At 38.4% G+C, this 27738-nt stretch overlaps 7 protein-coding genes across 9 annotated transcripts in view; all 7 read left to right on the top strand.

Annotated features, from left to right (window-relative positions):
• The window catches only part of LOC122779575 (olfactory receptor 6C4-like), a 21629-nt gene extending 20702 nt beyond the window's left edge, over positions 1-927 (top strand). The window contains exon 2 of the mRNA XM_044042058.1: positions 747-927. Coding sequence (XP_043897993.1) covers positions 747-919 — 173 coding nt within the window. The 3' untranslated portion in view covers positions 920-927. The remainder of the gene's footprint in view (positions 1-746) is intronic.
• The window catches only part of LOC122779571 (olfactory receptor 6C4-like), an 18167-nt gene extending 11598 nt beyond the window's left edge, over positions 1-6569 (top strand). The window contains exon 2 of the mRNA XM_044042053.1: positions 6275-6569. Coding sequence (XP_043897988.1) covers positions 6275-6401 — 127 coding nt within the window. The 3' untranslated portion in view covers positions 6402-6569. The remainder of the gene's footprint in view (positions 1-6274) is intronic.
• Positions 4194-24294, top strand: LOC122779573 (olfactory receptor 146-like). Of its 2 annotated transcripts, none has more exons than XM_044042055.1 (2): positions 4194-5273; positions 24084-24294. In XM_044042055.1, exons 1-2 carry the CDS (start codon positions 4329-4331, stop codon positions 24120-24122), a joined length of 984 nt encoding a protein of 327 aa, XP_043897990.1. In that variant the 5' UTR covers positions 4194-4328; the 3' UTR covers positions 24123-24294. The 2 variants fall into 2 exon arrangements, with proteins under 2 accessions (XP_043897990.1, XP_043897989.1); XM_044042054.1 differs by lacking the exon at positions 24084-24294 and adding an exon at positions 14545-14664 and having other exon boundaries at positions 4205-5242.
• LOC122779580 (olfactory receptor 51I1-like) lies at positions 9657-10718 on the top strand. The gene has a single exon (XM_044042064.1). It carries the CDS (start codon positions 9740-9742, stop codon positions 10658-10660), a length of 921 nt encoding a protein of 306 aa, XP_043897999.1. The 5' UTR covers positions 9657-9739; the 3' UTR covers positions 10661-10718.
• LOC122779570 (olfactory receptor 6C4-like) lies at positions 13545-17992 on the top strand. The gene is made up of 2 exons (XM_044042052.1): positions 13545-14170; positions 17174-17992. Exons 1-2 carry the CDS (start codon positions 13631-13633, stop codon positions 17615-17617), a joined length of 984 nt encoding a protein of 327 aa, XP_043897987.1. The 5' UTR covers positions 13545-13630; the 3' UTR covers positions 17618-17992.
• LOC122779565 (olfactory receptor 1571-like) lies at positions 19924-21501 on the top strand. Its single transcript, XM_044042046.1, has one exon. It carries the CDS (start codon positions 20035-20037, stop codon positions 21136-21138), a length of 1104 nt encoding a protein of 367 aa, XP_043897981.1. The 5' UTR covers positions 19924-20034; the 3' UTR covers positions 21139-21501.
• LOC122779568 (olfactory receptor 6C4-like) lies at positions 23049-27738 on the top strand. Of its 2 annotated transcripts, XM_044042050.1 has the most exons (2): positions 23049-23951; positions 27148-27738. In XM_044042050.1, exons 1-2 carry the CDS (start codon positions 23139-23141, stop codon positions 27316-27318), a joined length of 984 nt encoding a protein of 327 aa, XP_043897985.1. In that variant the 5' UTR covers positions 23049-23138; the 3' UTR covers positions 27319-27738. The 2 variants fall into 2 exon arrangements, with proteins under 2 accessions (XP_043897985.1, XP_043897984.1); XM_044042049.1 differs by lacking the exon at positions 23049-23951 and having other exon boundaries at positions 26275-27738.

Raw genomic sequence — 27738 nt, 5'->3', positions numbered from 1 at the left:
AGTGGATTCATTGGAATACCTAATGCCATGTATTACTATATCTTTCTCTTTTTTGTTTATATTATTTCAGTGGTGGGAAACACAGTTGTGATGACTGTAATTTACTTGGATCATAATCTGTGGACTCCAAAATATATAGTAGTTTTTAACCTGGCCTTTGTAGACCTGTTTGGTACCACTGCTTAGGTGCCAAAGGTCCTTGACCTCTTCCTGTTTAACAATAACTGCATATCCTACAGTGACTGCTTGACTTTCCTTTTCTTCTGCTATGTCGCTGTAATAATGCAGATTCTTAATCTGATTGCAATCTCCTATGACAGACTGATTGCTATTATTTTCCCACTGCACTATCAAGTGAGAGTGACTCACAGGTTCATGTTTCCTTTGATTGCTTCTTTTTGGCTCTTTGCCATAACTGTGACTCTCCTGTTAGTCGGCCTCCTCACAAGACTGTCCTTCTGTAAGTCTTCTGTGGTTGTTAACAGTTATTTCTGTGACTATGGTCAGCTATACGGACTGGCTTGCAATGACAATACAGCAGCATACGTTTTTGCTGTATTTCTAAGAGTTATTCTTATTTGGCTTCCGTTGAGTTTCATCTTGGGTACTTACTCTAGTCTGCATTGCTTTGACTAGAGTGGCAACAACTCAGGAAAGAGTGAAGGCCCTTAAAACCTGCACAGGTCATATTTCACTGGTGGCCATCAATTTCATTCCAATATTAATCACATTTACCTTGGGAGGAAATATTCATCCAAATTCCAGGATCATTAACCATTCTCTGACCTCTGTATTTCCTCCCATGTTGAACCCAATTATTTATGTTCTGCAGACACAAGAAATAAAAACATCACTGAGAAAGCTTTTAAAGATCACAAAACAATCCAAGATTACCATGAGGAAAGTACTGATTAGATGACCATATCTGTCTATATACATACAGTATACAAGTACACAGTATAAAGAGGAAGAGTAAAGTACTACCTATAATGATATACAATGATTTTCACTACACCTGCTACTGCAAGGAAAATATTTTTCTTTCCTACTAAATAAGTATTACCCTATTTTATTCTAAGATAAACAAGAAATAAAAGAATAGTTTGAACCAGAAAAAAAAAAAAAACATTAATTTTGCAAAGACGAACATTGAATGATGAACACTGAAATATAAACATTGAATATGAAACATTGGGCAGTTAGGTGTATTGTTGAGTTTGGGAAGATGGCAAAAGATACAGATGGCTGATGGTAAGTGATTGAGTGAGTGAGTGAGTTACTGACCGAGTGTCTGAGTGAGTGAGCAGCATGTGTCTGTGTGAGTGTGAGAGTCCAGCTCAGGTGGAGGGGAGACTTCAAATTGTCAGGCTGTGGTCTTTGCATGTAAACTCCCCACATTTGCAGCAGGTGCTGCCAACTCTGGTCTTTCTTTCAGTGCAAAAATGGCACTGCACATTTACTAATGAGAAAAGGGCCTGCAGCAGCAGCAGCAGCAGCAGCACCAGCACCCTGCAGATATGCAACCATTCCTGCAGCAGCCAATGAGCAGGGAAGGTGCCCTCTCCTCTTGATGTGTACAAGAGGAGAGGTTTCACTGTACAAAAGGTGTTGTACAGTGAAATGTCCACCAGATTGTGAAAAGGGCCAGTGGCCGCTATTACAACCTAAAAAAAACAACCAATAACACTCAAAACAATAATATAAAAAAATGTATCAAAGTATTCTTTCTCATGATACACATATTATTTATTTTATACCAAAAATGCAAATTTGCAACAAAAAAACCTACATATATTTTAGAACATTAGAGTAATAATAAATAAATGGATGTATAACTGATGCGTAATGGCACCTACCTGATCAAGGTTATCGACACCTTTGCATCTATTGTAATATTTGATGGACTTTCAATGCTAGTTTCTGGAGTAGCACATTCTTGGCTCCACAGGGGATGTAAGAGACCAGTGTGTGTATCTTCACAAAATAATCATCCTCCTCCACTTCACACTCATCTTCAGATGAATTGGAATTGGACTACAGCTTGTCTGTTTCTACTTCTGAGGCTTCATTCATTCATAATTACTTCCAAAAGTCATTTGCAAAGTCTCCTGTGTGATGTAAAGTCTTTCCATCTCCAAAATGATTACTCCTACACTACTGCTCATACTTATAACCATGGCTGCAGTGCACCTACATACTAGAACTACCTAAGCTGCTGCTGAGGCATCTTTGAAGTGCTGAGAGGCTACTTGTTTTTTTTTATTATTGAATAGGTTTATAATGCAGAGTATGGTCTTCGAAGAAAAACTTCTTATGAAGTTGAACATAAAATACATGCTCACACATTTTTTAATACATACACCATTATCCAACATCAATGGTGGAACACACATATCCTTTAAGTAGCAAGAAACGTGTACAGAAAACCGTGAAAATTTGCTGCATGCTTTGAATGGGAAAAAAGTAGTGCCACCTGGTGGACAATTATAGAAACATTTATTTAATGCTAGTAGTCCAACATGAAATCTTAACATAAAATGCATTATTTTATGTTAAGATGAATGTGGGATCAAAAATAGTCAGGTCCATTTTTTATTTGGACATTTTCAATGGTTTTCAATGGGGTGTGTTTTGGCCCTAGGAACAAATGATGTAAGTTTGTTTGAAATCTGGCACTGCAGAAAAACCAACAATGCAAGAAAATTAATGTTGCTGCCAATTATTGACCCATCTTAAGGCCTAATATTGATAATAACCAAATACTACTTGAATTGTAGTTTACGGAAATTATCGTCGTTTCTTTGGTTTTTTTTAGATAGAAAAGTTGTGAGTTGTGAAAACAAACAGGCCTTTAAAGGTTTAAATTTTCAAAAATATTATTAGTATTTTATATGTATATTTCAGGCAGAAGTAGCTTTAAAAGACTTTAATACTGTATCTACTATATAATGTTTTTACAGCTGTTTCTGGGAAGGTGGCGTTTTCTGCCACGAGGAACACATTAGGAATTTCTTAAATAGCTTAGCCATTTTAAGCTAATTTGAGAAACAGAGACAGTTCTAAAGTTAAAGAAAAGTTTATAGCCTCTGGAAAATTTGAGCTATATTCATTCAACACAGCCAAAATGGCTTAACAATTAAAAACAGAATGGCTGAAAAATGGACTGGGAACTCGTAAGGGTTAAATGCTCACCTGAAGGCTTATGTTACCCCTTGACTACTCTGTTCATCAAAGGATTGTCGTCTAGCTGTGCCAACACCTCGCACACAACAATCCAGACTCTTTTCATGTGTCGTGGAACGACCTACTGAACGCTACCAGATCAGGGTCGTGCATCTTCAAGAAGCTCTTGAAAACCCAGCTCTACCAAGATCATCTTCTGTCCGAGCACTTACCTTACCACTAACGCTAGCCCATTGTCGGTTTGTCCTCACCTCCTACCATTTTGCCACATACACACCGACACTTTATGCTGCAGGTAACAAAAGTTAATTCAAGCAAAGTAGACATTGACAAGGATGTGCCTTGAGATTCAGACTCAGAAACTAAACACAGACTGTTTGCTTCTTTTCTGCCTTAGTCCAGTACCAAATCAGAACATGCTTGACCACAGCATGGTTGCCAGTATAATTCTGCTCCAGTGATCCATGAGCAGTTTGGATTGCATCGGTCGCTAAAACAAAACCTAAAATCAGTCACATAATTTACTATATGTCTTCTTCTTCTTCATCAACTTTGGTGTTTTACAACAGTTGGTATCCGTATTATTATATCACTGCCCCCATTTACTTGTGCAGAAATGGTGGGAATTAATCTCCAGGAAATGCAGGTATTAAGAAACTTAAAGTCTTGTTTATTTTGGTCTGATATGTGATGTTTGGAAAATATAGGATTATACCACAATTACCAGGCCAATAATACATTGTTTAGTTCATAGTGTTTAGGCTGGAATTGGGTCAGGCATCCTATTGAATGATTAATATTTGTGCCTCTTGTCTACTTTTGATTGTGTCCAGAATATATTTTATCACATAAACTGTACTATTCTTCTTGTGATCCATGAGAAAACAAACAAAAACATGTTTTCAAAGTGCACAATGACCTCTTTGAATACCTGAAACAGCTGCAATTGGTAATTGAGTTTTGTGATGCTTGCATGTAGACTCAAGGGATCAGGCCGTCACCGTGTCACAAACAGAGGAGCTTGTCATGTCTTCTTTAATAAAACGGAGCAAGAGAGAAACAAACTCACTTTTTAACAGAGCACATTGGTGTTCTCCACATCAGTCCTTGCGCATTGGAGATTTGAACACTGACAATAATTTAACATGGACTTATTCAACTCCGCTCTTGGTAAAAACATCTCCTTTGTGCGTCCTGCATATTTTATAATAAGTGGTTTAATTGGAATGCCTAATGCCATGTATTACTATATCTTTCTCTTTTTTGTTTATATTATTTCAGTGGTGGGAAACATGGTTGTGATGACTGTAATTTATTTGGATCATAATCTGTGGACTCCAAAATATATAGTTGTTTTTAACCTTGCCTTTGCAGACCTGTTTGGTACCACTGCTTTGGTGCCAAAGGTCCTTGACCTCTTCCTGTTTAACAATAACCGCATATCCTACAGCGACTGCTTGACATTCCTTTTCTTCTTTTATGTCACCCTGATAATGCAGGTTCTTAATCTCGTTGCACTCTCCTATGACAGACTGATTGCTATCATTTTCCCACTGCACTATCAAGTGAGAGTGACTCACAGGTTCATGTTTTCTTTGATTGCTTCTTTTTGGCTCTTTGCCATAACTGTGATTCTCCTGTTAGTCGGCCTCCTCACAAGACTGTCCTTCTGTAAGTCTTCTGTGGCTGTTAACAGTTATTTCTGTGACCATAGACCGCTATACTCACAGGCTTGCAATGACATAACACCCACACGTGTCTTTGCTTTATTTCTAATAGTTATTCTACTTTGGCTTCCATTGAGTTTCATCTTGGGTACTTACGTGTGTATTGTCATTGCTTTGACGAGAGTGGCAACAGTTCAGGAAAGAGTGAAGGCCCTTAAAACCTGTACAGGTCATATTTCACTGGTGGCCATCTATTTCATTCCAATATTAATCTCAGCTACCATGCAAAATCTTGATTCAAATTCCAGGATTATTAACCTTTCTTTGACCTCTGTATTTCCTCCCATGTTGAACCCAATTGTTTATGTTCTGCAGACACAAGAAATAAAAACATCACTGAGAAAGCTTTTAAAGATCACAAAACAATCCAAGATAATGGTAAGGAAAGTACTGATTAGATGATAATTTCTTTCTACATATAAACAGTAAGCAGTATAAACAGTGACAGTAAAATTGTAAAATCAATGATGCAATGATAAATACAAGTTTTTAAAATAATTTACTACTCTTCCTGTGATCCACAAAAAAACAAACAAAAATGTGTTTTCAAAGTGCACAATTAACTTATTCTGATGAGCTTGTTATGTCTTCTTTAAAACGGAGCAAGACAGAAGCAGACTAACTTTTTAACAGAGCACATTGGTGTTCTCCACATCAGTCCTTGTACGTTGGAGATTTGAACACTGACAAGAATTTAACAATGGACTTATTCAACTCCGCTCTTGGCAAAAACATCACCTTTGTGCGTCCTGGATATTTTATTATAATAGGATTCATTGGAATACCTAATGTCATGTATTACTATATCTTTCTCTTTTTTGTTTATATTATTTCAGTGGTGGGAAACACAGTTGTGATGACTGTAATTTACTTGGATCATAATCTGTGGACTCCAAAATATATAGTAGTTTTTAACCTTGCCTTTACAGACCTGTTTGGTACCACTGCTTTGGTGCCAAAGGTCCTTGACCTCTTCCTGTTTAACAATAACCACATATCCTACAGTGACTGCTTGACATTCCTTTTCTTCTGCTTTGTCGCTGTATTAATGCAGGTTCTTAATCTGATTGCACTCTCCTATGACAGACTGATTGCTATAATTTTCCCACTGCACTATCAAGTGAGAGTGACTCACAGGTTCATGTTTTCTTTGATTGCTTCTTTTTGGCTCTTTGCCATTGCTGTGTGCCTCACGGCGGTCGGCCTCCTCACAAGACTGTTCTTCTGTAAGTCTTCTGTGATTGTTAACAGCTATTTCTGTGACCATACTCCTCTATACTCACAGGCTTGCAATGACAAAACACCCACATATGTCTTTGCTGTATTTCTAATAGTTATTCTTCTTTGGTTCTTTGGAGTTTCATCTTGGGTACTTACGTGTGTATTGTCATTGCTTTGACTAGAGTGGCAACAGCTCAGGAAAGAGTGAAGGCCCTTAAACCTGCACAGGTCATATTTCACTGGTGGCCATCTATTTCATTCCAATATTAATCACATATACCTTGGGAGGAAATATTCATTCAAATTCCAGGATTATTAACCCTTCTCTGACCTCTGTATTTCCTCCCATGTTAAACCCAATTGTTTGTTCTGCAGACACAAGAAATAAAAACATCACTGAGAAAGCTTTTAAAGATCACAAAACAATCCAAGTGTACCGTGAGGAAAGTACTGATTAGATGACCATATCTGCCTATATATATATATAAACGTAAACAGTATAAAGAGTAAGAGTAAACTAGTAAAACCAATGATGCATTTACTATTTCAAATAATTTACTATCAATGTTTTGACATGAATCAGATCATACATGGTGTTTTTTGTTGATATTGCTCAGCTAATACCTGGAAAAAAAAATACAGTCATAGGACCAGTTTTCTGCTAACTGATTTTATTTGTACCTCCTGTGTTTATGTGATGACTGCAGTTACATTAGATACAGCAAACTATTTAAGGTCTGTCAATGTCTCATCATGCAGTCCACTTGGAATATATTTCATGATTTAAGACTTACAAAAAGGGGATTTTGTATTTGTAGTGTCATTTCATTTTGAATGAATAAACATGAAAGATTTTTGCTGATCAAATGTTTTTTTAATGGTTATTGACACCATTTTGTGGCTTATTATTATTATTATGGTTCTGTTTGGAAAATAATATCATTCATATATTGTGTCCTTTATCTGTAAGGCTCTGTCATGATATGTCATCATACCTGACTGAGGGAGATCTAAACACTGTAAGAATGAGAAACACAGTGAGAATTGTATGGAGCTGACAGATTAGTGTGAAATCATTTTGACAATGTTTGAATCTAACAGACATTTATTTTCAATTAATAGTTACACACTGCAACAGTTACACACACATTGTTTTATGAAACATGTTGAAAGCTTCATAGCTGCGTACAAAACAGTGATAATGTGCTGCATCAATGCATTCTACAGTAACATATTAAAGAGACACCAAGCCTGATTACTGACTAAAAAGTGACATAACATGATAATCATCTCCAATCTTGACTATTGCAACGCCCTGCTCACATGCCTCCTGACCTGTGCTGTGAAACAGCTATCGAAGGTGCAGAACGCTGCGGCGTGCCTGGTCTTCAATCAGCCTAAAAGGGCACATGTCACCCCTCTGTTCATTGAGCTCCACTGGCTACCCTTAGCCGCCCTCATCAAATTCAAATCACTGATGCTAGTCTACAAAGTGCTTCATGGGTCTACTCCCACCTACTTAAATGCCTAAAGGCTTATGTCACTCCTCGACCACTCTGTTCATCAAAGGATTGTCGTCTGGCGGTGCCAACACGCTACCAGATCAGTTGCGTCCATCTTCAAGAAGCTCTTGAAAACCCAGCTCTTCCAAGAGCATCTTCTGTCCTAGCACTTACCTTACCCCCTCCCCTGCACTTGGATCCACCTTGGCACTCTCACCCTCTATCAGTCCACTGTTCCTATCTAGTGGAGTTCACCAAGACTACTTCTATGTAACGTATTCCTCTTTTGTAAGTCCCTTTGGATAAAAGATCCGGGTACAAGCCTGTGTTGGAACAAGGGCCTTACTGCATGGAGTTGGCATATTCTTCCCGTGTGTGAATGGGTTGTCTCGGGTTGGGAATTCGAGGTAAAGCCCAACGCCAAGCCATCAAAGCCCTCTCACATACAGCTGAACAGGCAAGCTGATGGCTCTGGGTGAAGAGGAGAGATGCCACCTGGGCTCCAAAATAGCCTCCTTGGCATAGAAGGGCTAAGAGCTGAGGGGGGCACATCTGGGACACCAGGTGTTGTCGATGAGCCTTCTGGAGGTGTTGAGGGCCTGTCATCAAAACAGCAGAGAAGGAAGGTGCCCACCCGATGACCCCCATGAGGCCCTGAACCCTTCTGTCCCATAAACAATTCCATGACTCCTACCCGGAAACCTCTCGGATGCCTGCTCCAACCCACCTCACACCTCAAGAGTGCAAATCACTAAGGGATTGTACAACCTAGTCCTAATACAGAACTGACAGAACTTCTTTAGTAGACAGTGTTAATAGTGCCCTACCTCAATGGCATAGCATGGAGTGCCTATGTGGCAATGGACATGGAACATACCATGGATTATGAGTATATGAAGGAAGCCATATTCAACAAGTACGAGATCACTGGAGTAGCTTCCATGAACCCGAGGTCAGGCCTGGAGAAACTACATGTTAACTGTACACCCACCTCAAGAATTTGTTCCAAAAGTGGATTAGGCTGGCAAATGGGTTGGTTGAAGAGGTCAAGCACCAGACATCCAAGTCTGGGTGAGGAAACACAGCCCTCAGGATGGCCAGAGGGCGGCAGAGCAGGTGGAGAACTTCATGTTGCTAGGCGGAGCAACAATAACTTCCGGGTTGTATTCCATTCAGGCCTGTGGCACGAGGTAAGTCTGAGGGTTTTGAGAGTGGTCCAAAGACAAGCAAGCCTATTATGTCTGCCCAAAATATTTTTACCCCAGTCAGGCCCAGAGAGGTGTCTGAGGTGAAGCCTTTTAAACCCGAATGTTCTAATAGAATGCCAAATCATTCAAGCCATAGCTGTATGCTGCGACCAGGAGAGGGGGATACAGGCTTGGTGAGAAGGCGACAAACTTCCGCTGTCCTAGTTAATGGGAAAGATACTAGTGCCTTGTTAGACACAGGAAGACAATATTACAGCCGCACATAGTGGAGAAAAGGGACTTTGTACAGGTTGCAAGCTAAAATCTTTGTTTACATACTAAGTCAATGCACAGATGCTATTTTGGCATCAGCCGAGCAGTACGGTCGACACGATGGCCAATCAGCGTTAAGATTCTCCAGATGACGCCATTGACCCTTCTCAGCTTATAATGGCACTGTGGCACTATAATGGCACTAAATCAGAACATGCATGACCACAACATGGTTGCTGGGATTGGGTCAGGCAACCTATTGACTAATAATATTCGTCCATCATGTCTATATTTGATTTGTGTCCAGAATGCATTCCATCGCGTAAATTGAGTTTAGGGCCATGTACTACTGCACTATTCTTCTTGTGATCCACAAGAAAACAAACAAAAACATGTTTTCAAAGTGCACAATGACCTCTTTGAATACCTGAAACAGGTGCAATAGGTAATTGAGTTTTGTGATGCTTGCATGTAGACTCAAGGGATCAGGCCGTCACCGTATCTGTCACAAACAGAGGAGCTTGTCATGTCTACTTTAATAAAACGGAGCAAGAGAGAAACAAGCTCACTTTTTAACAGAGCACATTGGTGTTCTCCACATCTGTCCTTGTGCGTTGGAGATTTGAACACAGACAAGAATTTAACAATGGACTTATTCAACTCCGCTCTTGGCAAAAACATCACCTTTGTGCGTCCTGCATATTTTATAATAAGTGGATTCATTGGAATACCTAATGTCATTTATTACTTTATCTTTCTCTTTTTTGTTTATATTATTTCAGTGGTGGGAAACACAGTTGTGATGACTGTAATTTACTTGGATCATAATCTGTGGACTCCAAAATATATAGTAGTTTTTAACCTGGCCTTTACAGACCTGTTTGGTACCACTGCTTTGGTGCCAAAGGTCCTTGACCTCTTCCTGTTTAACAATAACCACATATCCTACAGTGACTGCTTGACATTCCTTTTCTTCTGCTATGCCACTCTGATGATGCAGATTCTTAATCTGATTGCACTCTCCTATGACAGACTGATTGCGATTACGTACCCACTGCACTATCAAGTGAGAGTGACTCACAGGTTCATGTTTTCTTTGATTGCTTCTTTTTGGCTCTTTGCCATTGCTCTGTGCCTAACGGCAGTCGGCCTCCTCACAAGACTGTCCTTCTGTAAGTCTTCTGTGGTTGTTAACAGCTATTCCTGTGACCATCGTCAGATATACAGACAGGCTTGCAATGACAAAACACCTTCAAATGTCTTTTCTACATTTCTATATGTTATTCTTCTTTGGCTTCCGTTGAGTTTCATCTTGGGTACTTACGTGTGTATTGTCATTGCTTTGACTAGAGTGGCAACAGCTCAGGAAAGAGTGAAGGCCCTTAAAACCTGTACAGGTCATATTTCACTGGTGGCCATCTATTTCATTCCAATATTAATCTCAACTACCATGCAAAATCTTCATTCAAATTCCAGGATTATTAACCTTTCTCTGACCTCTGTATTTCCTCCCATGTTAAACCCAATTGTTTATGTTCTGCAGACACAAGAAATAAAACATCACTGAGAAAGCTTTTAAAGATCACAAAACAATCCAAGTGTACCGTGAGGAAAGTACTGATTAGATGACCATATCTGTCTATATAAATGTAAACAGTATAAAGAGTAAGAGTAAACTAGTAAAACCAATGATGCATTTACTATTTCAAATAATTTACTATCAATGTTTTGACATGAATCAGATCATACATGGTGTTTTTTGTTGATATTGCTCAGCTAATACCTGGAAAAAAAAAATACAGTCATAGGACCAGTTTTCTGCTGCACTGATTTTATTTGTACCTCCTGTGTTTGTGTGATGACTGCAGTTACATTAGATACAGCAAACTATTTAAGGTCTGTTAATGTCTCTTCATGCAGTCCACTTGGAATATATTTCATGATTTAAGACTTACAAAAAGGTGATTTTGTATTTGTAGTGTCATTTCATTTTGAATGAATAAACATGAAAGATTTTTGCTGATCAAATGTTTTTTTTAATGGTTATTGACTCCATTTTGTGGCTTATTATTATTATGGTTCTGTTTGGAAAATAATATCATTCATATGTTGTGTCCTTGATCTGTAAGGCTCTGTCATGATATGTCATCATACCTGACTGAGGGAGATCTAAACACTGTAAGAATGAGAAACACAGTGAGAATTGTATGGAGCTGACAGATTAGTGTGAAATCATTTTGACAATGTTTGAATCTAACAGACATTTATTTTCAATAAATAGTTACACACTGCAACATTTACACACACATTGTTTTATAAAATGTGTTGAAAGCTTCATAGCTGCGTACAAAACAGTGATAATGTGCTGCATCAATGCATTCTACAGTAACATATTAAAGAGACACCAAGCCTGATTACTGACAAAAAAGTGACATAACATGATAATCATCTCCAATCTTGACTATTGCAACGCCCTGCTCACATGCTTCCTGACCTGTGCTGTGAAACAGCTATCGATGGTCCAGAACGCTGCGGCGTGCCTGGTCTTCAATCAGCCTAAAAGGGCACATGTCACCCCTCTGTTCATTGAGCTCCACTGGCTACCCTTAGCCGCCCTCGTCAAATTCAAATCACTGATGCTATTCTACAAAGTGCTTCATGGGTCTACTCCCATCTACTTAAATGCCTAAAGGCTTGTTACCCCTCGACTATGCTGTTCATCAAAGGATTGTCATCTGGTGGTGCCAACACGCTACCAGATCAGTTGCGTCCATCTTCAAGAAGCTCTTGAAAACCCAGCTCTTCCAAGAGCATCTTCTGTCCTAGCACTTACCTTACCCCCTCCCCTGCACTTGGATCCACCTTGGCACTCTCACCCTCTATCAGTCCACTGTTCCTATCTAGTGGAGTTCACCAAGACTACTTCTATGTAACGTATTCCTCTTTTGTAAGTCCCTTTGGATAAAAGATCCGGGTACAAGCCTGTGTTGGAACAAGGGCCTTACTGCATGGAGTTGGCATATTCTCCCCGTGTGTGCAAGGGTTGTCTCGGGTTGGGAATTCGAGGCCAAGCCCAACGCCAAGCCATCAAAGCCCTCTCACATGCAGCTGAACAGGCAAGCTGATGGCTCTGGGTGAAGAGGAGAGATGCCACCTGGGCTCCAAAATAGCTTCCTTGTTACAGAAGGGCTAAGAGCTGAGGGGGGCACATCTGGGACACCAGGTGTTGTCGATGATCCTTCTGGAGGTGTTGTGGGCCTGTCACCGAAACAGCAGAGAAGGATGGTGCCCACCCGATGACCCCCATGAGGCCCTGAACCCTTCTGTCCCATAAACAATACCATGAATCCTACCCGGAAACCCCTTGGATGCCTGCTCCAACCCACCTCACACCTCAAGAGTGCAAATCACTAAGGGATTGTACAACCTAGTCCTAATACAGAACTGACAGAACTTCATTAGTGGACAGTGTTAATAGTGCCCTATCTCACTTGCAAAGCACTGTTTAATTCGGGAGCTCCGTATCGAGCCTGTCATGCAAAAGAATCGTTGGAAGTGGTTCTCATCCATATGGAGCTCCCGAAGTAAACAGCAAAGCTCTCCAAGTTGGATGATGTTGACAAGGATGTGCCTTGAGATTCAGACTCAGAAACTAAACACAGTCTTTTTGCTTCTTTTCCGCCTTAGTCCAGCACCAAATCAGAACATGCTTGACCACAGCATGGTTGCCAGTATAACTTCTGCTCCAGTGATACATAAGCAGTTTGGATTGCATCTGTAATATGTCGCTAAAACAAAACCTAACATCAGTCACATAATTTACTATATTTATGTCTTCTTCTTCATCATCAACTTTGGTGTTTTACAACAGTTAGTATCCATATTATTACATCACTGCCCCCATTTACTTCTGGATTATAAGCTTCTTTTTTGGTTGTCCCTCTACTTATGTGATAGTCATTACACATTTAAAATTGTGAAAAAATGGTAGAAATGAATCTCCAAGAAATGCAGCTATTAAGAAACTTAAAGTCTTGGCCATTTTGGTCTGATATGTGTTTGGAAAATATAGGCTCATACCACAATTAGTAGGTCAATAATACATTGTGCAGTTCATTGTGTTTAGGCTGGGATTGGGTCAGGCAACCTATTGAATGATTAATATTTGTGCGTCTTGTCTATATTTGATTGTGTCCAGAATGTTTTCTATCACGTAAATTGAGTTAACGGTCATTTACTGCTGTACTATTCTTCTTGTGATCCACAAGAAAACAAACAAAAACATGTTTTCAAAGTGCCCGATGACCTCTTTGAATACATGAAACAGCTGCAATCGGTAATTGAGTTTTGTGATGCTTGCATGTAGACTCAAGGGATCAGGCCGTCACTGTATCGGTCACAAACAGAGTAGCTTGTCATGTCTCCTTTAATAAAACGGAGCAAGAGAGAAACAAACTCACTTTTTAACATCGCACATTGGTGTTCTCCACATCAGTCCTTGTGTGTTGGAGATTTGAACACAGACAAGAATTTAACAATGGACTTATTCAACTCCGCTCTTGGCAAAAACATCACCTTTGTGCGTCCTGGATATTTTATTATAATAGGATTCATTGGAATACCTAATGTCATGTATTACTATATCTTTCTCTTTTTTGTTTATGTTATTGCAGTGGTGGGAAACACAGTTGTGATGACTGTAATTTACTTGGATCATAATCTGTGGACTCCAAAATATATAGTAGTTTTTAACCTGGCCTTTGCAGACCTGTTTGGTACCACTGCTTTGGTGCCAAAGGTCCTTGACCTCTTCCTGTTTAACAATAACCGCATATACTACAGTGACTGCTTGACATTCCTTTTCTTCTGCTATGCCACTCTGATGATCCAGATTCTTAATCTCGTTGCACTCTCCTATGACAGACTGATTGCTATTACTTACCCACTGCACTATCAAGTGAAAGTGACTCACAGGTTCATGTTTTCTTTGATTGCTTCTTTTTGGCTCTTTGCCATTGCTGTGTGCCTCACGGCAGTCGGCCTCCTCACAAGACTGTCCTTCTGTAAGTCTTCTGTGGTTGTTAACAGCTATTTCTGTGACCATCGTCAGATATACCGACAGGCTTGCAATGACAAAACACCTTCAAATGTCTTTGCTGTATTTCTATATGTTGTTTTTCTTTATTTTCCGTTGAGTTTCATCTTGGGTACTTACGTGTGTATTATCATTGCTTTGACTAGAGTGGCAACAGCTCAAGAAAGAGTGAAGGCCCTTAAAACCTGCACAGCTCATATTTCACTGGTGGCCATCTATTTCATTCCAATATTAATCTCATCTAGCATCCAAAATCTTCATTCAAATTCCAGGATTATTAGCATTTCTCTGACCTCTGTATTTCCTCCCATGTTAAACCCAATTGTTTATGTTCTGCAGACACAAGAAATAAAAACATCACTGAGAAAGCTTTTAAAGATCACAAAACAATCCAAGTGTACCGTGAGGAAAGTACTGATTAGATGACCATATCTGCCTATATATATATATTAACGTAAACAGTATAAAGAGTAAGAGTAAACCAATGATGCATTTACTATTTCAAATAATTTACTATCAATGTTTTGACATGAATCAGATCATACATGGTATTTTTTGTTGCTATTGCTCAGCTAATACTTGAAAAGATCAATGATGAAATTTATGGTATGTACAACACAGTCATAGGACCAGTTTTCTGCTAACCGATTTTATTTGTACCTCCTGTGTTTGTGTGATGACTGCAGTTACATTAGATACAGCAAACTATTTAAGGTCTGTCAGTGTCTCTTCATGCAGTCCACTTGGAATATATTTCATGATTTAAGACTTACAAAAAGGTGATTTTGTATTTGTAGTGTCATTTAATTTTGAATGAATAAACATGAAAGATATATGCTGATCACATTTCTTTTAATGGTTATTGACTCCATTTTGTGGCTTATTATTATTATTATGGTTCTGTTTGGTATGTAAACTCATTTGTATGTTGTGCCCCTCATCTGTAAAGCTCTGTCATGATATGCCATCATACCTGACTGAGGGAGATCTAAACACTGTAAGACTGAGAAACAGTGAGAATTGTATGGAGCTGACAGATTAGTGTGAAATCATTTTGACAATGTTTGAATATAACAGACATTTATTTTCAATAAATAGTTACACTGCAACATTTAGACACACATTGTTTTATAAAATGTGTTGAAAGCTTCATAGCTGCGTACAAAACAGTGATAATATGCTGCATCAATGCATTCTACAGTAACATATTAAAGAGACACCAAGCCTCATCACTGACCTAAAAAGTGACTTAGTTCACCAACACCAGCGAACACAACACTGTTTACTTTGGGAGCTCCGTATAGAGCTTGTCATGCAAAATAATCGTTGGAAGTGGTTCTCATCCATACGGAGCTCCCGATGTAAACGGCAAAATTCTCCGTTGTGTCCATGTATGGATTATGTTTTGAAACTACACATCACGGTGGTTTCTTCTCTGCAGACGATTCCACAACATAGAGTGCAACAATGTTTTGGTTGATGGTGAAAATAAATGCAGTTTACTAGTAGACTACACACCAACGCTATATGCTGCAGGTAACAAAAGCTAATTCAAGCAAAGTAGACATTGACAAGGATGCGCCTTGAGATTCAGACTCAGAAACTAAACACAGACTTTTTGCTTCTTTTCTGCCTTAGTCCAGCACCAAATCAGAACATGCTTGACCACAGCATGGTTGCCAGTATAACTTCTGCTCCAGTGATACATAAGCAGTTTGGATTGCATTTGTAATATGTCGCTAAAACAAAACCTAACATCAGTCACATAATAATTTACTATATTTATGTCTTCTTCTTCATCAACTTTGGTGTTTTACAACAATTGGTATCCATATTATTACATCACTTGCTTCTGGATTTTCAGCTTCTTTTTTGGTTGTCCCTCTCCTTATTTGATAGTCATTACAATTTTCAAATTGTGCAAAAATGGTAGCCATTAATCTCTAGGAAATGCATGTATTAAGAAACTTAAAGTCTTGTTTATTTTGGTCTGATATGTGTTCGGAAAATATAGCAGCATACTACAATTAGCAAGTCAATAATACATTGTGCAGTTCATAGTGTTTAGGCTGGGATTGGGTCAGGCAACCTATTGAATGATTAATATTTGTCCATCTTGTCTATATTTGATTGTGTCCAGAATGTTTTCTATCACATACATTGAGGTAACGGTCATTTACTGCTGTACTATTCTTCTTGTGATCTGCGAGAAAACAAACAAAAACATGTTTTCAAAGTGCACAATGACCTCTTTGAATACCTGAAACAGCTGCAATTGGTAATTGAGTTTTGTGATGCTTGCATGTAGACTCAAGGGATCAGGCCGTCACCGTATCTGTCACAAACAGAGGAGCTTGTCATGTCTTCTTTAATAAAATGGAGCAAGAGAGTTCTCCATATCAGTCCTTGTGTGTTGGAGATTTTAACACTAACAAGAATTTAACAATGGACTTATTCAACTCCGCTCTTGGCAAAAACATCACCTTTGTGCGTCCTGCATATTTTATAATAAGTGGATTCACTGGAATACCTAATGCCATGTATTACTATATCTTTCTCTTTTTGGTTTATATAATTTCAGTGGTGGGAAACACAGTTGTGATGACTGTAATTTACTTGGATCATAATCTGTGGACTCCAAAATATATAGTAGTTTTTAACCTGGCCTTTGCAGACCTGTTTGGTACCACTGCTTTGGTGCCAAAGGTCCTTGACCTCTTCCTGTTTAACAATAACCACATATCCTACAGCGACTGCTTGACATTCCTTTTCTTCTGCTTTGTCGCTGTATTAATGCAGGTTCTTAATCTGATTGCACTCTCCTATGACAGACTGATTGCGATTATTTTCCCACTGCACTATCAAGTGAGAGTGACTCACAGGTTCATGTTTTCTTTGATTGCTTCTTTTTGGCTCTTTGCCATAACTGTGACTCTCCTGTTAGATGGCCTCCTCACTAGACTGTCCTTCTGTAAGTCTTCTGTGGTTGTTAACAGCTATTTCTGTGACCATAGGCCGCTATACTCACAGGCTTGCAATGACATAACACCCTCACGTGTCTTTGCTTTATTTCTCATAGTTATTCTTCTTTGGCTTCCATTGAGTTTCATCTTGGGTACTTACGTGTGTATTATCATTGCTTTGACTAGAGTGGCAACAGCTCAGGAAAGAGTGAAGGCCCTTAAAACCTGCACAGCTCATATTTCACTGGTGGCCATCTATTTCATTCCAATATTAATCTCATCTACCATGCAAAATATTCATCCAAATGACCGGATCATTAACCATTCTCTGACCTCTGTATTTCCTCCCATGTTAAACCCAATTGTTTATGTTCTGCAGACACAAGAAATCAAAACATCACTGAGAAAGCTTTTAAAGATCACAAAACAATCCAAGATTACCGTAAGGAAAGTACTGATTAGATGACCATTTCTGTCTATATATAAAAACGTAAACAGTATAAAGATTAACAGTCAAGTAGTAAAACCAATGATGCATTTACTATTTTAACTATTTTACTACTAATGTTTTGACATGAATCAGATCATGCATGGTATTTTTTGTTGCTATTGCTCAGCTAACACTTGAAAAGACCAATGATGAAATTTATGGTATGTACAGCACAGTCATAGGACAAGTTTTCTGCTAACTGACTTTATTTGTACCTCCTGTGTTTGTGTGATGACTGCGGTTACATTAGATACAGCAAACTATTTCAGTTCTGTCAGTGTCTCTTTATGCAGTCCACTTGGAATATATTTCATGTTTTAAGACTTACAAAAAGGTGATTTTGTATTTGTAGTGTCATTTAATTTTGAATGAATAAACATGAACGATATATATACTGATAAAATGTTTTTTTAATGGTTATTGACACCATTTTGTGGCTTATCATTATTATTATGGTTCTGTTTGGTATGTAATATCATTCATATATTGTGTTGTTCATCTGTAAAGCTCTGTCAAGATATGCCATCATACCTGACTGAGGGAGATCTAAACACTTTAAGACTGAGAAACACAGTGAGAATTGTATGGAGCTGATAGATTAGTGTGAAATCATTTTGACAGTGTTTGAATTTAACATTTATTTTCAATTAATAGTTACACACTGCAACATTTACACACACATTGTTTTATAAAATGTGTTGAAAGCTTCATAGCTGCGTACAAAACAGTGATAATATGCTGCATCAATGCATTCTGCAGTAACATAATAAAAAGACACCAAGCCTCATCACTGACCTAAAAAGTGACTTAACATGATAATCATCTCCCATCTTGACTATTGCAACGCCCTGCTCACATGCCTCCTGGCCTGTGCTGTAAAACTGCTACCGATGGTCCAGAACGCTGCGGCATGCCTGGTCTTCAATCAGCCTAAAAGGGCACATGTCAGCCTTCTGTTGATTGAGCTCCACTGGCTACCCTTAGCCGCCCTCGTGAAATTCAAATCACTGATGCTAGCCTACAAAGTGCTTCATGGGTCTGCTCCCACCTACTTAAATGCTCTCCTCAAGGCTTATGTTACCCGTCGACTACTCTGTTCATCAAAGGATTGTCGTCTGGCGGTGCCAACACCACTCACACAACAATCCAGACTCTTTTCATGTGTCGTTCCACGCTGGAGGAATGACCTACTGAGCGCTAGCAGATCAGGGTCGTCCATATTAAAGAAACTCTTGAAAACCCAGCTCCTCCAAGAGCATCTTCTGCCCTAGCAATCACCTTACCCCCTCCCCTGCACTTGGATCCACCTCGGCACTCTCACCCTCTATCAGTCCACTGTTCCTATCTAGTGGAGTTCTTTCCAAGTGTGCTGTTGATATTTATGAAATGTACTAACTTTTACTTATTTACTAATGTATATGTCTTTTATTGGCATCTCCACACCTTTGCCCAGGGACTACAGTTGAAAATTAGCTTTGCAGCTTGTACAACCTACTCCTTATACAGAACTGACAGAACTTCATTAGTAGACAGTGTTAATAGTGCCCTACCTCACTGGCAAAGTATGGAGTGCCTACATGGCAATGGACATGGAACATGTCATGGATTATGAGTGGGTGAAGGAAGCCATATTCAACAAGTACGAGATCACTGGAGGAGCTTCCATGAACCTGAGGTCAGGCCTGGAGAAACTACATGTTAACTGTACACCCACCTTAAGGATTTGTTCCAAAAGTGGATTAGGCCGGCAAATGGGTTGGTTGAAGAGGTAAATAATTTTCTATATTTATGTCTTCTTCTTCTTCTTCTTCTTCTTCTTCTTCATCAACTTTGGTGTTTTACAACATTTGGTATCCGTATTATTACATCACTGCCACCATTTACTTCTGGATTATAAGCTTCTTTTTTGGTTGTCCCTCTACTTATGTGATAGTCATTACACATTTGAAATTGTGAAAAAATGGTAGGAATTAATCTCCAAGAAATGCAGCTATTAAGAAACTTAAAGTCTTGGCCATTTTGGTCTGATATGTGTTTGGAAAATATAGGATCATACCACAATTAGTAGGTCAATAATACATTGTGCAGTTCATAGTGTTTAGGCTGGGATTGGGTCAGGCAACCTATTGAATGATTAATATTTGTGTGTCTTGTCTATATTTGATTGTGTCCAGAATGTTTTCTATCACGTAAATTGAGTTAACGGTCATTTACTGCTGTACTATTCTTCTTGTGATCCACAAGAAAACAAACAAAAACATGTTTTCAAAGTGCACAATGACCTCTTTGAATACCTGAAACAGCTGCAATCGATAATTGAGTTTTGTGATGCTTGCATGTAGACTCAAGGGATCAGGCCGTCACCGTATCTGTCACAAACAGAGGAGCTTGTCATGTCTTCTTTAATAAAACGGAGCAAGAGAGAAACTAACTCACTTTTTAACAGCGCACATTGGTGTTCTCCACATCAGTCCTTGTGTGTTGGAGATTTGAACACAGACAAGAATTTAACAATGGACTTATTCAACTCCGCTCTTGGCAAAAACATCACCTTTGTGCGTCCTGCATTTTTTATAATAAGTGGATTCATTGGAATACCTAATGCCATGTATTACTATATCTTTCTCTTTTTTGTTTACGTTATTTCAGTGGTGGGAAACACAGTTGTGATGACTGTAATTTACTTGGATCATAATCTGTGGACTCCAAAATATATAGTTGTTTTTAACCTGGCCTTTGCAGACCTGTTTGGTACCACTGCTTTGGTGCCAAAGGTCCTTGACCTCTTCCTGTTTAACAATAACCACATATCCTACAGTGACTGCTTGACATTTATTTTCTTCTGGTATATCGCTGTAATAATGCAGATTCTTAATTTGATTGCGCTCTCCTATGACAGACTGATTGCTATTATTTTCCCACTGCACTATCAAGTGAGAGTGACTCACAGGTTCATGTTTTCTCTGATTGCTTCTTTTTGGCTCTTTGCCATAACTGTGACTCTCCTGTTAGATGGCCTCCTCACAAGACTGTCCTTCTGTAAGTCTTCTGTGGTTGTTAACAGCTATTTCTGTGACTATAGTCAAATATACCGACTGGCTTGCAATGACAAAACACCCACGTACGTCTTAGCTGTATTCCTAAGAGTTATTCTTCTTTGGCTTCCATTGTGTTTCATCTTGGGTACTTACGTGTGTATTATCATTGCTTTGACTAGAGTGGCAACAGCTCAGGAAAGAGTGAAGGCCCTTAAAACCTGCACAGCTCATATTTCACTGGTGGCCATCTATTTTATTCCAATACTAATCTCAGCAACCATGCAAAATATTCATCCAAATTCCAGGATTATTAACATTTCTCTGTCCTCTGTATTTCCTCCCATGTTAAACCCAATTGTTTATGTTCTGCAGACACAAGAAATAAAAACATCACTGAGAAAGCTTTTAAAGATCACAAACCAATCCAGGATTACTGTGAAGAAAGTACTGATTAGATGACCATATCTGTCTATATATACAAACGTAAACAGTATAAATAGTAACAGTAAAGTAGTAAAACAATGATGCATTTACTATTTTAAATAATTTACTTATAATGTTTTTACATGAATCAGATCATACATGGTATTTGTTGTTGATATTGCTCAGCTAACACTTGAAAAGATCAATGATGAAATTTATGGTACGTACAACACAGTCATAGGACCAGTTTTCTGCTAACCGATTTTATTTTTTCATTCTGTGTTTGTGTGATGACTGCAATTAAATTAGATACAGCAAACTATTTCAGTTCTGTTAATGTCCCTTCATGCAGTCCACTTGTCGTGTCATTTAATTTTGAATGAATAAACATGAAAGATATATGATGATCAAATGTTTTCTTTAAACGTAATTGACACCATTTTGTGCCTTATTATCATTATTATTATTATTATGGTTCTGTTTGGTATGTATTATAATTTGTATGTTGTGTCCCTCATCTGTAAAGTTCTGTCATGATATGCCATCATACCTGACTGAGGGAGATCTAAACACTGTAAGACTGAGAAACAGTGAGAATTGTATGGAGCTGACAGATTAGTGTGAAATCATTTTGACAAAGTTTGAATATAACAGACATTTATTTTCAATAAATAGTTACACTGCAACATTTAGACACACATTGTTTTATAAAATGTGTTGAAAGCTTCATAGCTGCGTACAAAACAGTGATAATATGCTGCATCAATGCATTCTACAGTAACATATTAAAGAGACACCAAGCCTCATCACTGACCTAAAAAGTGACTTAGTTCATAACACCAGCAAACACAACACTGTTAAATTCGGGAGCTCCGTATCGAGCCTGTCATGCAAAAGAATCATTGGAAGTGGTTCTCCTCCATATGGAGCTCCCAAAATAAACAGCGAAACTCTCCAAGTTGTGTCCGGCTATGGATGATGTTTTGAAACCACACATCACGGTGGTTTCTTCTCTGCAGACGATTCCACAACAATGTTTTGGTTGATGGTGAAAAGAAATGCAGTTTACTAGTAGACTACACACCAACGCTATATGCTGCAGGTAACAAAAGTTAATTCAAGCAAAGTCGACATTGACAAGGATGTGCCTTGAGATTCAGACTCAGAAACTAAACACAGACTTTTTGCTTCTTTTCTGCCTTAGTCCAGCACCAAATCAGAACATGCTTGACCACAGCATGGTTGCCAGTATAACGTCTGCTCCAGTGATACATAAGCAGTTTGGATTGCATCTGTAATATGTCGCTAAAACAAAACCTAACATCAGTCACATGATAATTTACTATATTTATGTCTTCTTCTTCATCAACTTTGGTGTTTTACAACAGTTGGTATCCATATTATTACATCACTGCCCCCATTTACTACTTTGGTTATCCCTCTCCTTATTTAATAGTCTATACACATTTGAAATTGTGCAAAAATGGTTGAAATTAATCTCCAGGAAATGCAGCTATTAAGAAACTTAAAGTCTTGGCCATTTTGGTCTGATATGTGTTTGGAAAATATAGGATTGTACCACAATTAGTAGGTCAATAATACATTGTGTAGTTCACAGTGTTTAGGCTGGGACTGGGTCAGGCAACCTATTGAATGATTAATATTTGTCCATCTTGTCTATATTTGATTGTGTCCAGAATGTTTTCTATCACGTAAATTGAGTTAACGGTCATTTACTACTTTACTATTCTTTTTGTGATCCATGAGAAAACAAACAAAAACATGTTTTCAAAGTGCACAATGACCTCTTTGAATACCTGAAACAGCTGCAATCGGTAATTGAGTTTTGTGATGTTTGCATGTAGACTCAAGGGATCAGGCCGTCACCGTATCTGTCACAAACAGAGGAGCTTGTCATGTCTTCTTTAATAAAACGGAGCAAGAGAGAAACAAACTCACTTTTTAACAGAGCACATTGGTGTTCTCTACATCAGTCCTTGTGTGTTGGAGATTTGAACACTGACAAGAATTTAACAATGGATTTATTCAACTCTGCTCTTGGCAAAAACATCACCTTTGTGCGTCCTGGATATTTTATAATAAGTGGATTCATTGGAATACCTAATGCCATGTATTACTATATCTTTCTCTTTTTTGTTTATGTTATTTCAGTGGTGGGAAACACAGTTGTGATGACTGTAATTTACTTGGATCATAATCTGTGGACTCCAAAATATATAGTAGTTTTTAACCTGGCCTTTGCAGACCTGTTTGGTACCACTGCTTTGGTGCCAAAGGTCCTTGACCTCTTCCTGTTTAACAATAACCACATATCCTACAGTGACTGCTTGACATTCCTTTTCTTCTGCTATGTCGCTGTATTAATGCAGGTTCTTAATCTGATTGCACTCTCCTATGACAGACTGATTGCTATCATTTTCCCACTGCACTATCAAGTGAGAGTGACTCACAGGTTCATGTTTTCTTTAATTGCTTCTTTTTGGCTCTTTGCCATTGCTGCGTGCCTCACGGCAGTCGGCCTCCTCACAAGACTGTCCTTCTGTAAGTCTTCTGTGTTTGTTAACAGCTATTTCTGTGACCATACTCCTCTATACTCACAGGCTTGCAATGACATAACACCCACACGTGTCTTTGCTTTTTTTCTATTTGTTATTCTTCTTTGGCTTCCACTGAGTTTCATCTTGGGTACTTACGTGTGTATTATCATTGCTTTGACTAGAGTGGCAACAGCTCAGGAAAGAGTGAAGGCCCTTAAAACCTGCACAGGTCATATTTCACTGGTGGCCATCTATTTCATTCCAATATTAATCTCAACTACCATGCAAAATCTTCATCCAAATTCCAGGATTATTAACCTTTCTCTATCCTATGTATTTCCTCCCATGTTAAACCCAATTGTTTATGTTCTGCAGACACAAGAAATAAAAACATCACTGAGAAAGCTTTTAAAGATCACAAACCAATCCAGGATTACTGTGAAGAAAGTACTGATTAGATGACCATTTCTGTCTATAAACGTAAACAGTATAAAGAGTAAGAGTAAACTAGTAAAACCAATGATGCATTTACTATTTCAAATAATTAACTATCAATGTTTTGACATGAATCAGATCATACATGGTGTTTTTTGTTGATATTGCTCAGCTAATACCTGAAAAGAAAAACAGTCATAGGACCAGTTTCCTGCTAACTGATTTTATTTGTACCTCCTGTGTTTGTGTGATGACTGCAGTTACATTAGATACAGCAAACTATTTCAGTTCTGTCAATGTCTCTTCATGCAGTTCACTTGGAATATATTTCATGATTTAAGACTTACAAAGAGGTGATTTTGTATTTGTAGTGTCATTTAATTTTGAATGAATAAACATGAAAGATTTTTGCTGATCAAATATTTTTTTTTAATGATTATTGACACCATTTTGTGGCTTATTATTATTATGGTTCTGTTTGGAAAATAATATCATTCATATGTTGTGTCCTTCATCTGTAAAGCTCTGTCATGATATGCCATCATATGCGGCAGAACGGGTGGAGAACTTCATGTTGCTAGGCGGAGCAACAAGAACTTCCGGGTTGTATTCCATCCAAGGCCTGTGGCAAGAGGAATGTCTGAGGGTTTTGAGAGTGGTCTAAAGACAAGCAAGCTTATTAGGATGTCTTCCCAAAACATTTTTACCCCAGTCAGGCCCAGAGAGGTGTCTGAGGTGAAGCCTTTTAAGTCAGACTGTCCTAATAGAAGCCGACAAACTTCCCCTGTCCGAGTTAATGGGAACGATACCGGTGCCCTGTTAGACACAGGAAGACACGAGTACAGCCACCGTGGAGATTCTCCAGATGATGTCACATACTTGCCAGCGACCAGACTCAGCTCATAATGGAGGGGTAAACATATAATTTTTGTGTGTGGACACTCGGAGTTCTATGGCACTATATTTCTTGTGGAAACATCTACAGAGAAGAAACTGCCGTCTTGTGTGGTTTCATAACACCAGCAAATACAACATTGTTTAATTCGGGAGCTCCGTATCGAGCCTGTCATGCAAAAGAATCGTTGGAAGGGGTTCTCATCCATATGGAGCTCCCGAAGTAAACAGCAAAACTCTGCAAGTTGTGTCCGGCGATGGGTGATGTTTTAAAACCACACATCACGGTGGTTTCTTCTCTGCAGACGATTCCACAACAATGTTTTGGTTGATGGTGAAAAGAAATGCAGTTTACTAGTAGACTACACACCAACGCTATATGCTGCAGGTAACAAAAGTTAATTCGAGCAAAGTTGACATTGACAAGGATGTGCCTTGAGATTCAGACTCAGAAACTAAACACAGTCTTTTTGCTTCTTTTCTGCCTTAGTCCAGCACCAAATCAGAACATGCTTGACCACAGCATGGTTGCCAGTATAACTTCTGCTCCAGTGATAAATAAGCAGTTTGGATTGCATCTGTAATAGGTCGCTAAAACAAAACCTAACATCAGTCACATGATAATTTACTATATGTCTTCTTCTTCTTCTTCATCAAGTTTGGTGTTTTACAACAGTTAGTATCCGTATTATTACATCACTGCCACCATTTACTTCTGGATTTTCAGCTTCTTTTTTGGTTGTCCCTCTCCTTATTTGATAGTCATTACACGTTTGAAATTGTGAAAAAATAGTAGAAATTAATCTCCAGGTAATGCAGCTATTAAGAAACTTAAAGTCTTGTTTATTTTGGTCTGATATGTGTTTGGAAAATATAGGATCATACCACAATTAGTAGGTAAATAACACATTGTGCAGTTCATAGTGTTTAGGCTGGGATTGGGTCAGGCAACCTATTGAATGATTAATATTTGTCCATCTTGTCTATATTTGATTGTGTCCGGAATGTTTTCTGTCACGTAAATTGAGTTAACGGTCATTTACTACTTTACTATTCTTCTTGTGACCCATGAGAAAACAAACAAAAACATGTTTTCAAAGTGCCCGATGACCTCTTTGAATACCTGAAACAGCTGCAATCGGTAATTGAGTTTTGTGATGCTTGCATGTAGACTCAAGGGATCAGGCCGTCACCGTATCTGTCACAAACAGAGGAGCTTGTCATGTCTTCTTTAATAAAACGGAGCAAGAGAGAAACTAACTCACTTTGTAACAGAGCACATTGGTGTTCTCCACATCAGTCCTTGTGCTTTGGAGATTTGAACACTAACAAGAATTTAACAATGGACTTATTCAACTCCGCTCTTGGCAAAAACATCACCTTTGTGCGTCCTGCATATTTTATAATAAGTGGATTCATTGGAATACCTAATGCCATGTATTACTATATCTTTCTCTTTTTTGTTTACATTATTTCAGTGGTGGGAAACACAGTTGTGATGACTGTAATTTACTTGGATCATAATCTGTGGACTCCAAAATATATAGTAGTTTTTAACCTGGCCTTTGCAGACCTGTTTGGTACCACTGCTTTGGTGCCAAAGGTCCTTGACCTCTTCCTGTTTAACACTAACCACATATCCTACAGTGACTGCTTGACATTCCTTTTCTTCTGCTATGTCACCCTGATAATGCAGTGTCTTAATCTGATTGCACTCTCCTATGACAGACTGATTGCTATTATTTTCCCACTGCACTATCAAGTGAGAGTGACTCACAGGTTCATGTTTTCTTTGATTGGTTCTTTTTGGCTCTTTGCCATAACTGTGACTCTCCTGTTAGTCGGCCTCCTCACAAGACTGTCCTTCTGTAAGTCTTCTGTGTTTGTTAACAGCTATTTCTGTGACTATGGTCAGATATTCCGACTGGCTTGCAATGACAAAACACCCACATATGTCTTTGCTGTATTTCTAAGAGTTATTCTTCTTTGGCTTCCGTTGAGTTTCATCTTGGGTACTTACGTGTGTATTGTCATTGCTTTGACTAGAGTGGCAACAGCTCAGGAAAGAGTGAAGGCCCTTAAAACCTGCACAGGTCATATTTCACTGGTGGCCATCTATTTCATTCCAATATTAATCACATTAACCTTGGGAGGAAATATTCATCCAAATTCCAGGATCATTAACCTTTCTCTGTCCTCTGTATTTCCTCCCATGTTAAACCCAATTGTTTATGTTCTGCAGACACAAGAAATCAAAACATCACTGAGAAAGCTTTTAAAGATCACAAAACAACCCAAGATTACCGTGAAGAAAGTTCTGATTAGATGACCATATCTGCCTATATATATAAACGTAAACAGTATAAAGATTAACAGTCAAGTAGTAAAACCAATGATGCATTTACTATTTTAAATAATTTACTACTAATATTTTGATATGAATCAGATCATACATGGTATTTTTTGTTGCTATTGCTCAGCTAACACTTGAAAAGACCAATGATGAAATTTATGGTATGTACAACACAGTCATAGGACAAGTTTTCTGCTAACTGATTTTATTTGTACCTCCTGTGTTTGTGTGATGACTGCAGTTACATTAGATACAACAAACTATTTCAGTTCTGTTAATGTCTCTTCATGCAGTTCACTTGGAATATATTTCATGATTTAAGACTTACAAAAAGGTGATTTTGTATTTGTGGTGTCATTTAATTTTGAAAGAATAAACATGAAAGATATATGCTGA

The sequence above is a fragment of the Solea senegalensis genome, linkage group LG13 (genome assembly GCF_019176455.1).
Source record: "Solea senegalensis isolate Sse05_10M linkage group LG13, IFAPA_SoseM_1, whole genome shotgun sequence".
Lineage (NCBI taxonomy): Eukaryota > Metazoa > Chordata > Actinopteri > Pleuronectiformes > Soleidae > Solea > Solea senegalensis.
Note: the sequence above shows the minus strand (reverse complement) of the source record. Positions and strands in the feature narration are given on the sequence as shown.

Excerpts from the sequence above, each read along its gene's own strand:
- LOC122779573 (XM_044042055.1), top strand. The coding sequence starts at position 4,329 with ATGGACTTATTCAACTCCGCTCTTGGTAAAAACATCTCCTTTGTGCGT. Across the intron at positions 5,274-24,083 it reads AGCTTTTAAAGATCACAAAA|CAATCCAGGATTACTGTGAA; the intron begins CAATCCAAGATA and ends AAGATCACAAAC.
- LOC122779580 (XM_044042064.1), top strand. The coding sequence starts at position 9,740 with ATGGACTTATTCAACTCCGCTCTTGGCAAAAACATCACCTTTGTGCGT.
- LOC122779570 (XM_044042052.1), top strand. The coding sequence starts at position 13,631 with ATGGACTTATTCAACTCCGCTCTTGGCAAAAACATCACCTTTGTGCGT. Across the intron at positions 14,171-17,173 it reads CCTTCTGTAAGTCTTCTGTG|GTTGTTAACAGCTATTTCTG; the intron begins GTTGTTAACAGC and ends AAGTCTTCTGTG.
- LOC122779565 (XM_044042046.1), top strand. The coding sequence starts at position 20,035 with ATGTCTTCTTTAATAAAACGGAGCAAGAGAGAAACTAACTCACTTTTT.
- LOC122779568 (XM_044042049.1), top strand. The coding sequence starts at position 26,332 with ATGGACTTATTCAACTCCGCTCTTGGCAAAAACATCACCTTTGTGCGT.